This window comes from Agelaius tricolor, unplaced genomic scaffold (assembly GCF_023055355.1).
Source record: "Agelaius tricolor isolate 1412-34295 unplaced genomic scaffold, bAgeTri1.0.p SCAF_10, whole genome shotgun sequence".
NCBI lineage: Eukaryota > Metazoa > Chordata > Aves > Passeriformes > Icteridae > Agelaius > Agelaius tricolor.
The window spans coordinates 181,304-193,309 of record NW_027269270.1 but is presented as its reverse complement, the minus strand read 5'-3'; the positions used below and the strand labels follow the sequence as shown (position 1 = coordinate 193,309).

Here is a 12,006-nt window from a genome sequence, read left to right as displayed (position 1 = left end):
CCTTGGAGACCCCAGATGTACCACAATGCAGGGGTTGAGCACTACAGTCCATCTCCACTGCAGTGGAGAAATGTTTTCCCTGGTCTGACCACTCCAAATCTCTCCAGAAGTGCCCACAGCTGGCTGGGTGTGAAGACAAAAAGACTTTGGAAACCTTGCTTGAATTGCAAGCCCCCTGCTGCAATCCCCTTTTTTACTTACTGTTAATGTCTGGCAGGCTATAAACTCTGTCATGAAGACCTAAACAAAGAGAAAAATGTTGGGAAAAATGAATAATCACATTTTCTTCCTCTTCCTGGAGCAGAGAGCAAGCCTCAGGGCCAACTGGAATATTGGAATACTCCAGAATTCCACTGGCTAACTGGAATTCTCATTCTCTAGCCCTCACAAGAAACAATGGTTAAAAAAGCTCTTTAAAGAGAACAAAACAGGCGCTTGGAGATGGGACTTGACTTTTAAAAGTCAAAGAGCTGCTCGCCACAGCTTCCCCAGGCTGATGCAACATGCCTGGGAGCTGCAGGGGAAGGCACAGCCAACTGCAGATGGCCAGAGATACATCCCAGGAGGAGATCCTTGCTTGCTCGAGGGTCAAGCCAATTCACTGGTGTTAATGAAGTAATAAACGACAAAATCATTTCCCTTTGAAAAAGGCATCAGAATCTCAATTTAAAGCAGCCCAAGGCACTGTTACCCTCACGCTTGGTTGGGTTTTTGTGTGCTCTGATGCATTTTCAGTCCAAACAATGCATGGATTGTCTCTCAGTCCATTAATTTTTTTTTGCTGCTATTTCTGCCATGAGTGGCCTGGCTAAAGGAGTGATTGGAGCAGTTGAAACAGGTCATGTCAATGGTATGTGTGCAAACTTTTCTGTGGCTCCTCAGGATGGGAATAAACTCCACACTGGCTTCCAAAGGAAATAGGCCAAGGAGTGGAAGCTCTATGAATAACAACTAGGAGCTGGTTAGTAATAATGATATATTAATATAATCATATATTTATGCACTCTTGGACAAAAATCAGAAATATGGAAGGTCCATGAAGCTCTGATGGTGACAGGTAGCTCGCCAATTTTGGCACAGTTTTGTCAGTGCCAGGGGATAATCAGGTTGGTTGTAAAAATCATCAGGTCTTAGGGAAAAAAAATGAAGGCTAGCTTTATCTTCCAGGTTAAACTAGGGTTAATTCCACAAACTCTGTGATGAAAAGACCAAAAATAAAGAAAAAAATAGAGCTTCAAATTTACATACTTACAAACTGCAGGACATGGGACTTTGAAAATTAAACATGAGGTATTAGGGAATTTTTTCGTTGAAATGGGTGGTCATGGAACAACAATCCTTGGAAGTGTTCAAAAACACTCTTTGGAAGTGTTCAAAAACACATGGATCTGGCACCTGGGGATGTGGTTTAATGGTGGTCATGGTAGTACTGTGTTGGACTGTATGATCCAGAGGTGTTTTCCAACTGTAATGGTCTTACATTCTCCAGCCTGTGGTGAAAACTTAAGACTTAAGAGTAGAAAAGCCATCAAGAACACCTGTTCTGAGTCTGAATGAACAACCCTGAACCTCCGCTTCCTCCCTGGGATATTTTGAGCAGTCTTGGTCCCCCACAACACTCAGAGCAGCACCACCACTGCTGCACCACCCCGAAGTGGTGCAGCACAGATTCCCCAGGAGCAGCAGAGGCCATTCCTCACCCAGAAAGGCAGAATTGAGCCCCTGGCCTGGCTGCAGCCTGCCATAGAGGGACTGCAGCACTTTGGCACTTCCAAACCTCTTGAAGCGGGAGCGCACGTGTTCGTAGTACCACTCCAGGGAGCCGATCTTCACAATCCTGCCCAAAGAGAGGAGGCACACCAAGTGAGCAGGCCCTCACCCAAAAAAGCTGTGTCTTAACAAAAACACAGCATGCTTTCATCTAAAAGGATGCTTGCTGAGTTTGGGCAAGTCTTGTTGAGCCTCATCACCTTGTCCCTCAGAGCGGAGCAGTGAGGAGTGGTGTTCCCATGGCTGATATGGGGACTGGAATTCTTGAACATATATGCTGGTGACATGGGCACTGAGATTGAGTGTTCCCTCAGTTCCTGACACTGTCACATGCTGGAGGGCAGGAATGACAGCCAGAGGGACGGTGACAGCCTTGAGAGGTGGGGCTGAGAGAAACTCATGTGGCTCAACAAGGCCAAGTGCAAGGTCCTGCCCTTGGATTGGAGCAATCCCAAGTGAATATACAGGCCGGGTGGAGAATGGATTGGCAACAGCTCTGGGGAGGAGGACCTGGGGGTGCTGGAGGGTGAGAATGTTGACAAGAGCCAGAAATGTGCACTGGCAGCCAGTGCTGGGCTGATCGCCAGTGTGGGCAGCAGGGGAGGGGGGAATTCTGCCCCTCTGCCCCAGTCAGGTAAGACCCCACCTGCAGAGCTGCCTCCAGCTCTGGAGCCCCCCAAAAAAGGATGTGGAGCTGCTGGAACCAGACCACAAGAGGCCACAAAGGTGCTCTGAGGACTGGAGTCCCTCTACTCTGGAGCCAGGCTGGGAGAGCTGGGGGTGCTCACCTGAAGAAGAGAAAGCTCTGGGGAGACCTTAGAGTGTGTCTAAAGGGGCCCTAGGAGAGCTGGAGAGGGACTTGAGACAAGGGCTTGGAGTGACAGGACAAGGGGGAATGGCTTCCCACTGCAAGAGGGCAGAGTTAGATTGGATTTAGGGAAAGAATTCTTCCCTGTGAGGGTGGGGAAGCCTTGGCACAGGGTGCCCAGAGAAGCTGTGGCTGCCCCATCCTTGGAAGTGTTCCAGGCCAGCTTGGATGGGGCTCTAGTGGAAGGGTGGGGAGGCGGAAGGGATGGGCTTTAAGGAATGAGATGGGCTTTAAGGAGTGAGATGGGCTTTAAGGAGTGAGATGGGCTTTAAGGTGCCTTCCAGCCCAAAGCACCCTGTGATTCCCCGAGGAGCAGCACCTGGAGAGGCGGCAGGGATCGCAGACCCAGCCCTGCTCCTTCTTGTGGTAGCGGCTGCAGTTCTTGCAGGTGTAGAAGCGGCAGTCCAGGCACTGCCGTTTGCTGTTCAGCAGGAACTTGAAGGGCTGCAGGCAGTGCACACAGTGAGTCTCGTTGAGGTGGGACTGACTGGTCAGGAACTCCCTCTTGCTGCTCTCCTGGTCGATCTTGCATTTCAGTTCCCTGTAGGAAACACACCCCCCCGACAAAAAAGCAGGAACTTGAGTTTGTTACTGTGTCACTGCAAACCCTCACATGGCAAAGCCCATCACGCCTCAATCATTTCAGGAACGATTTTCCAGGGAACGTTGCAAGTCTGCAGCTTGTGGAAACAGCTGTAGGGCAAATCTAATAAATGACATATCACGAGTTAAATAAGCTAACAACAAAGTGGGCTCCAGAATCAGGATGGGTACCTGGAGTTTAATATTAGATTTAATTTAATATTAGGATCACGGAATATTCTGAGTTGGACAGGATCATTTAAAAAAAAAAAAAAAGGGATTGTGCCAAAACCTGTCCTGTTTGTTTCACAGGGTGTTGATCATTAATGCCAGGAACCTCGGGGAGAGCAGCTCTTCTCAACCCCTGTGGCTCTATCCCAACATGACACCATCTTCAAGCCTGGAGTCCTGCAGGGTATTAAAATCTTTCTGGAATTCTTAGTTTAAAAAAAAAGGGGGGGGGGGGGGGGGGGGGAAGAAAGAAGAAATCTGGGATTAAAAAGGATTAAACTTCAGCAGAGAACTTTATAAAGTTATGTGCAACAAGGTTCTGGCTGTTCAGAGGATGCAGCAGGAGGAGAGGCTTGTGACAAACCCGTGAAAGGGAAGCCCTTTCCAAGAGCACCTTCACCTGGCAGTGCATCCCCGCAAGCTTCCTTCACTCTCCAGACCTGGCTGTTGGAGCAGGTCCCCATGGGAAGCAGTGTCTGCATGAGGCTGAGGCCCCAGCAGCAGCTGGGGACAGCTGAGATGCCTGCCAGGCTGGTGGGGCACCCTGCACTGCCCAAAAGCTCTCTGTTTGCTGCCCGTGCCACGCACCACCTCAGGCATGTTTGACTTTGGGGCCACGGCTGAAAGGAAAATGTTTGACTTGGAGGGAAGGTCCTAGAAAGTTGTTTTCTCTCTAGACAGGATTAGGAAGCTGTGTTTTCCAGAGCAGAAGTCAGCTTGGGTTAAAACCCCCAAGCAATCAGGTCTGGAGGCTGCTCCAGGATCACAGTGTGGACCACGAGGCACTGGTGATGCTCCCAGTGCCTGACTGACGCCAGGGTGACCACAACAGGAGCTGGGGTGACCACAGCAGGAACCTGGCTGGCCCTGGGAGCAGTGGTGTGACTGGCAGTGGGAAGGGCAGGCATATCAAGCAAGCTAATCTCTGCTTAACCTAATCAGTTTGCACATTAGGGCTCAGCTTTTGATTTTTTTTTTTCCTGAGGAAGAATTTTCTGGCCAGCTGCCAGCCAGCATACCGTAAAACACATTTTTTGGTGTCACTCCTCTGCTTGTGGTAACACAAGAGTGACACCAACTTGCATTTGCATCTGGGAGATGTAAAAAAAACCAGCATAAAGACAGAAAACTGGGAACCTGGCTTGTATAATCTGCCCTTCACCATCCCAGCAGTGATTTGGACAAACTGGTGCAAGTGTCCCAGCAGTAAATTTAAGTGACTTCTGAAAAGAAACTCTCGAATAGAAAACCCTTGGGTTGGACTCTGTACTCCTTTTCCACTCCCGTGCTAAGGCTGTAGCCAGCAGGATCCAATCTTTTTTACTGGAACTGCTTTTTCTGGTTCCCAGAGACCGGTTGGATCCCTTCAGCTCTCCTCCCTCACCCACCAGACCTGCCAAAGGAAGGAAGAGTCTCAGCCAAACCAGTTTAAAACCCGCAGGAACCGCATGCCTCTCGTCTCCTCTTGCTGGCAGGAGCAGCAGCCAGCCCCTTCCCTGCTCTGCTCACGGCAGGATGAATAAATCTGTGCTCTTGGGATGCCAGCTGCAGCAGGGGTGGACCTACAGGGCTCCAGGAGAGACACAGGGAGACATTCCCCAAAAATGGGGTTGTGGGCATGGATGTTTCAGGAAAGAATTAGGGAAACACCTCTCAAAATGGGCATAATTTAATTTTTTGGGCAAAGCATTGCCCTCCCATTCCTGTGCAGCTTGTGGCCAGCTGAAGCCTTTGTCCCTTGTTGGTGAATAACTTCTGCCAAAACCAAAATACAGAGAAGCAGCAAAAAGGGAAGAAAAAGACCAAGCTGGGGAGGGGGTGGACAGGACATTTCTTCAAGGCTGGCAGGTTGAGACAAGCCCGATGAATAGAAAAGTAAATGAATAGAAAAGTAAATGGGGCTGGTCAGAGCACAGAGTGAATGGCTGCAGGGTCTCCCACAATGTCACATCATGTCCCAGCTTGTTGCAGGCAGAAAATTCTTGTGTAGCTCCATGTCCAGCACTCAGGAATGTGGCATACTTTCCCAGGCTGCTGGTCTGATCTGTTGCAGAAATTATTCAGAAAGTACAGAAATTTCTGTAGTTCAGAATGCTTAATGCCAGCCCTCTTCAGGGCACGATTAAAGAAGAAAATAAAACTAAGAAACCAGGGGAAATGATCCTTGGGAGGAAAGACAGCAGCTGGGAAGGAGCATCCCAAGACCTTCCCCCATCCTGCATCTCCCAGAGCATGGAACTCAATTTGGAAGCTTTCTGGGCAGCAGAGGGGACCCAGATAAGCCAGTCTGGCGCCAAGGTCGAGTAAAGAAGGAATTCACCTCGCCCAATTCTTTGCTGCAGGGCACAGCAATGTGGGTCTCCACCTCCTCCCTCCAGGCTGAGCTCAGATGCATCACAAGGGAGACATTCACCCTTTGCAGGGTGATAATTTTTTTAAATACCCCTGTCTGATCTCCCTCCTGCTCTTCAGAGCCACCAGCAGAGGAAGGCAGTAGATGATGATATTGAATTATCTCTGCCTCCCACGCAGACTGTTTTTTCTTAGGCAAAAAAAAAAAAAAAAAGTAATCAGGGGGATGAAAAACACACGACTGAGAGTTTTGTGTAGCCATTGGTGTAAATCCCACGATTGGAAGGTTTTGGGGGATGTAGATATCCCAAGCCGAGGATGGCTATCACTCCTCACCCCTCCTTTTGGATCTGATAGAGGAACTAATCAGCTCCTGCTCTCCAGGCATTGGTACCAGCACCAGCCCTGGCACACAAAACTCAGAGCTGGGAGGGTCTGAGGGCTCAGTGGGAGTGCAGCACAGCCCAAACCCAGTGTGAGAGCATGGACCATCCCTCTGGGGTAATGAGAACTTGGCCAGACCCCGAAAAGGGTCACTGCAGCTTCTTGAAGTATGTTAAGGCATTATTAAGTTCAGCATGTGATGTAGCTCATGAACAAAACCTGAACCCCTGTGATTTCTCATGCTCAAAACTTAATCTGATCTGACAGAATATTTTTTAAACAGCACTTTTGTCCAACACCCTGAAGTTCACAGAATTTGCTGCTCCAGTGACTTTTCAATCTTTTCCCAATCCGTGGGCCCCTAAAACTTTTCCAGGACAGCACAGCCCCCAGTATTGCATATTTAAGGCTACTAAAATAGGTTTACTAGTAGCAGTAGGTTTACTACTCCTCTCAGTTATTTTTCCAGGATTCTTCAGAGATCTGAGGACTCCCAGGACCCACTGAACAACTCCTGCCCTAAACACACGAGACCCATCACATGAAGCAAAACCAAGGGAGCCGAATCCCATCCTCTGCTCCCGGGTGAAGCCTCCCCTGGAGAGCCCCACCAGCCTCAAGCCTCACAGAGGCATTTCCTGGTATTTGTCCCCATAAAGCGCGGCGGTGTCACCGATACGCATCGCTGGCCGTGGCACGGCGCCAGTTCGCACCTTGGCTGCCCGAGTGCGTCACCTTGCCGCTGATAACGCAATCTATTAACCGTGCTCGACCTCCACAGCCCGCTCTCCCGCCGCCCCTCCTCGCCCACACCTCAGCAGGTTGTTTCATCCCTACAGCCCACGAGGTCCTGGCTGGTTTGCCCCCAACTCAGGGACCGGAGAGCAGATACTCACTCCAGCCGCTCCTCCTCTTTTTTCCGCAGATCAAAGTCCCGTTGAACGACTTCCCAAACATGCTTGGCTTCTTCATCGGTGAGCTTGGAGAGGTCCAGCTTCCTGCCCATCGCTCCGCGGCGACCCTCGACGAAGCCGATCCCGTTACTCGCTCCCCCCGAGCGCTCGCTGTCCCGCACGATGCCGGGATGCTGCTGCTGCTGCTGCTGCTGCTGACGGAGGGGCAAGGAGAGCTCGGCCCCACCTCCGCGGCTGCCCATATAAGCGGGCAGGGGCAGAGCTGCGGGCAGGCCAGCCGGCTCCTGCCAGCACCGCAGCCGCTCTGCCGGGCGAGCCTGGCCGCCGAGCAGGGCTGGCACGGCGCCTATCGCTGCGGGGACTCCGGCAGGGCCGCCCTGCCTTCCCCCGGGGTCCTGCCCGGAGCTGCACACCTCGCCCGCCTGGCTGGGGCTGCGGGAGATGTTTACTCTCTGCCTGCCCGATGCAGGCTGTGCGAATGAAAGGGAGCCTCCCCGGGGAAGGCAGGCCACGGGCTTTGGGAGGGAGCGCGGCATCCCCGGGAGGAGCCGTGCCTGCACGCCCGGGAGGACCGGCTCCATCGCCGGGTGCCTCCCGCCCCACCGGGATGCTCTGCTCCCATCTCCCGTGTCTCATCTCATTTTGCCCCCAGCAGCAGTTTGTGAAGGAAACTTCAGCGCATCTGGCTTCAGAGACTGGCGTCCTGAGCTGCTCTCGCAGCAATTCGGGCAGCTGAGCTTTGCTTGTGGCAAACAGCTTAATTAGGACGCAGCGCTTCCCTCGTTTGCCGTGAGCAAGAAAAGACGGTTCGACAGGATTTGGAGAAAAGTGCTAAATACATCACGCAACCAAAGAGATATAAATTGTAATATATATATCCGACTGCTAAGGCTGCTCTCTTGCTCAGTAAAACACTCCCTCTGTGTCTAGGGATATTAAAGTAAATCCATTTCTCACCTTCATCAGAGTAAACATTTATAGTACTCTATTTTTTTTTCCACTCTGACAGGAATGTAAACAGGGAGCAAGACAGCAAGACCAAAGAGGAAAACTTCTGCCTGGTGGGACTAAAATCCCTGCTGCCCACGCAGGGGTACAGGGAATTATCCACCCTGTTAACTCACTTGAAACAGAGATTAGATTAAGCTCCATGAACAGAGCCAGAAAAGCATTTTGAACCCAAATTAGGATGGATTTTGTGCAGGAAAGGTGATGACTACAGATGCAGCGTTTGAGCCTGGATATCGGGAATGCATGATCTCCTCTGGGAGCCAGAAATTGATTTCCAGCCCCTGGTCCAGCAGAGGTCCCGACAAAAGCAATCAGTTTATTGGCAGGAGCCAGACATCAGTCGGGCAGGTCCTTATGTAAGCTGGAGAGCCCTTGCGCCCCACTGCACCCGAACAGGGAGCGGTCAATAGCTACTAATTAACATCACAACGAGACCCTGTTCCAGGGCCTCCCGCCCGCTCCAGCAGCTCCGACCGCCCCAGATCCCAATACGTTCTCCTCCAAAAGGATAAAGAGGTGGCGTTAAATCAGGAAGATGTGGCCTCCTATGCAGTGAAAATGGGGGAAAAAAATGCAAGAGCTCAGCAGCGCCAATACCCTCTAAAAAGGGCTGGCTTAGCCAGAAAACCACCTCAAGGGAAATGTCCCGGGTGCAGGAATAAATTCAAAGTATTTATTGCCTGGGAACAGAGTCTTGTTAGAAAAACTCTCCCTCAGCTCACTGGTGTGTATAACAGCAAAGATAGAATTGTTTTCTTTTTTTTCCCCCTCTTTCAAAGCAATTTGTTGGATTTTATAGCAGTTCAAACCCAGCAATCACCACCTCCCAGCAATCCTCTGCCTTAAGGGGGACAATTAAACCTGCCTGCCCACAGCTCCCTCTCCCATCATACAACTGTGAATAAAGGTTCCCAAATCTCACAAAATCATGCAAAAGAAAAACAAAAACAACAACAACAAAAAAACCCCTACACACCCAGAACCACTCAGGCAGACACCGTCACATGGAAGTCTTCAAAAAATATGTGGATGTGGCACTTGGGGACGTGGTTTAGTGGTGGAGCTAGCAGTGTTAGGTTAACGGTTGGAGTCTTAAAGGTCTTTTCCCTTTGTGATTCCAAGATGTAGGGTCAGATGATGTTATATGTCTGCCTAAGTCCACCAGCCCCTGCAGTGACCACATGTGTGGGGTGGAGATCAGGAGCAGGGATGTAAAGGAAAAGTGATGTGTTTCCTGTTAGCTGGAGGCTCAAATGGACCTTGATTCCAGTTGAATTGGGGATCTGGTGGCAAAATAAGCTACGCCTTTCCTGGGAAACCAGGCACAGATGGATCCCAGGCACATTTCTGATTTTCATTATTGCCACATGAGGAAAAGAATGGATTTCTGGGGTGTCTTTAAGAGATCTTCTAGCTGCAGGGCCACTCTTTTAAAAATAACAGTCATATGAGGTGTTATCTTTGCAGTTCTTGGTAATTATTTGTAAGACAACTGTGAACTGATATATGGGACATGTGGCCTGGCTCTCCTCCAGCCATTCACTTCACTGTTTTAACTGATAATGTTTTAACTGATAACTGGAAGCAAATCCATAATCAGAGTTCAACAAAACAGATGAGTGAAGATAACATCCAGTTGCTCCCAAAGACAGCAAACACCACCTCAGTGAAGCCACCCAACACTCCCACATCCTCATTTTCTTCCTGCTGAAGGGGTTTGGCCAAACCAAGGGGCAAAACCCCACTAATTTCTCCAGTACCCAGTTTTCTAAACAGCTGCCTTAAGTACTGCAGAGGGAAGGTGTGCCTACACAAGGTGCTGAAATGGTGATTTACAGTGGAGTCAGCTCCAGCTTTGCTCCTCACTCCGTCAACACTGCTGGGGGTTTTGGCTCCCCTCAACACAGGGCCATCCCAAACACCAAGCTAGAGGAGTTTCCAAAAGCCAGATGGAGTCGAACCAGGAGCATCCACCAGCAGCTCCAGCCCATTTCAAAGCCACAGGCAGAGAGGTCACAGGATCCTCACTCACAGGAGCATAACAAAAACAGGAGCTCCAACAAGCACGTTGCTGCTGACCCCAGGAGTTTCCTGGGTGCCTCTCCTCTCCCCCCATCCTCCTGCAATCATCTCCAAGTCATGAGATCTCACTGGGATGGCCTTACTACTCCCTTCAGTTTCTTGGCAGCTTTACAAAGACACCTTATCACCACCATCATACTGGAGAAGAACAAGCAGGACAGGGAAGGAGTGTACAATGCCACTGCTATTTCTGTGTGTGACTCACGAGGGATTGCCATGGGTTTCATCTATTAATACAGCAACTAAATTATGCTATGGCATGACCACAGCTCATTTGGAATGACCCCAACAGCCTCACTTAGAGAAAATAACCATTCAGCTTTAATTATCACGGATAAGGATGCTCTGACATCTGTAGCAATTAGGAAACTATCAACTGAGAAAATGAAAACAAAGTTTGTGGAGTATCATTTATGGGGTTGAAGATATAAGGACATTTTTCCCAACCAATGTGACCTTTAAGGAGCCCTCTCAGCCCCCACAGCCCTCACAGATCCTCAAAAACCCCATGAGCCTCACAGCACTTACAGCCCCCCAAAGCCCCCATACCCTACACAGACCTCAGAGCCCACAGACCCCAAACAGACCTCAAAGCCCTGCCAGCCCTCACATCCCTAACACAGCCCATAACCCTTAAAAAACCCCATAGCTGACACATCCCTCATATAACAGATAACCCTTACAGATCCTATAGCCTACACAGACCCTTAGAGCTGCCACAGCCCTCACAACTCATTAGGACACACACCCAAATGACGGGAAAATGGGGTAATATCTCTCAATTTTAACCATAAAAACATGAGGGACAACAGGAATTCCCTCTCAACTTAAATCCTATGATGATGAAAATGGGGAGTGGGGTGTTGCCCTCAATTCAAACCCATCACATGACATAAAAAAGATCTTTCCCTTCCACTTAAACTGGAAAATAGGGATTCCTGGTCAATTAATTGATACCCCTAAAAACACAGAAAAGGCAGGTTTTCCTTCAACTGATAACCTTTGAATCACAGGTGAAGGGGTCTTCCCCCAGTTTAAACACAAATTATAATGGAAAAGGAGGTTTTCCCCTCAATTTAAACCCCTTTTCCCCTGAACTCACTACCTTTGTTCTGGGATCACCGGGATGCACTGGGGAGAAATGGGGGCACTGAGATGCACTGGTGAGGGATGGGGAAGATGAAATAAAAAGGAGAAAGGAAAAAAAAAATCTTCCTTGGGCACCCAAATGCTGTCACACTCATCACCCTCACCAGCCGCACCTGGGGCTGCCCCACCCCTCAGCACAAGAAGGGATGGTTTTAAACTGAACGATAGAGGTGAATATAAATATAAATACTAGGAAAAGATTTTTACAATAAGGGTGGGGAAGCCCTGGCACAGGTTCCTCAGAGAGGCTGTGGCTGCCCCATCCCTGGAAGTGTCCCAGGTCAGGTTGGACAGGGCTTGGAGCAACCTGGGACAGTGAAAGGTGTCCCTGCTTATAGCAAAGGAGTGGAAGGAAATGAGCTTTGAAATCCCTTCCAACGCAATATATTCTATAAAAACCCCATAGACTCCCATTGGAGAGGTGTCTGGGGGGAAGAACTGACTTTAAATCTGTTTAAGATCCCTCACCCGGGGCTGGGCGTGCTCTGGGGTGTGACACCGCCGATCCCTTCCCCTTCCAGCCGCGCTCCGGACCGGCGAGTGTCTCCAGCGTGACTTTTTCTTTCTTTGTTTTTGTTTTCCCCCTCGCGGATCTTAGTTGTCTCCTTTATTTATTTATTTTCCGCCGGGAAAACAAATAAATAAGTAAAATCCCTCTCCAAA

General features: G+C 49.7%; 1 protein-coding gene across 2 annotated transcripts in view; it reads right to left on the bottom strand.

Annotated features, from left to right (window-relative positions):
• Positions 1 to 7,765, bottom strand: part of MLPH (melanophilin) — a 28,528-nt gene extending 20,763 nt beyond the window's left edge. The window contains exons 1-4 of one of the 2 annotated variants that reach the window (XM_071434276.1): positions 7,084 to 7,765; positions 2,958 to 3,179; positions 1,701 to 1,837; positions 202 to 240 (exon numbers count right to left, since the gene is read on the bottom strand). In XM_071434276.1, coding sequence (XP_071290377.1) covers positions 202 to 240; positions 1,701 to 1,837; positions 2,958 to 3,179; positions 7,084 to 7,682 — 997 coding nt within the window. In that variant the 5' untranslated portion in view covers positions 7,683 to 7,765. The remainder of the gene's footprint in view (positions 1 to 201; positions 241 to 1,700; positions 1,838 to 2,957; positions 3,180 to 7,083) is intronic. The other variant, XM_071434277.1, reaches the window with a different exon arrangement.
• Positions 7,766 to 12,006: the final 4,241 nt, after the last annotated feature.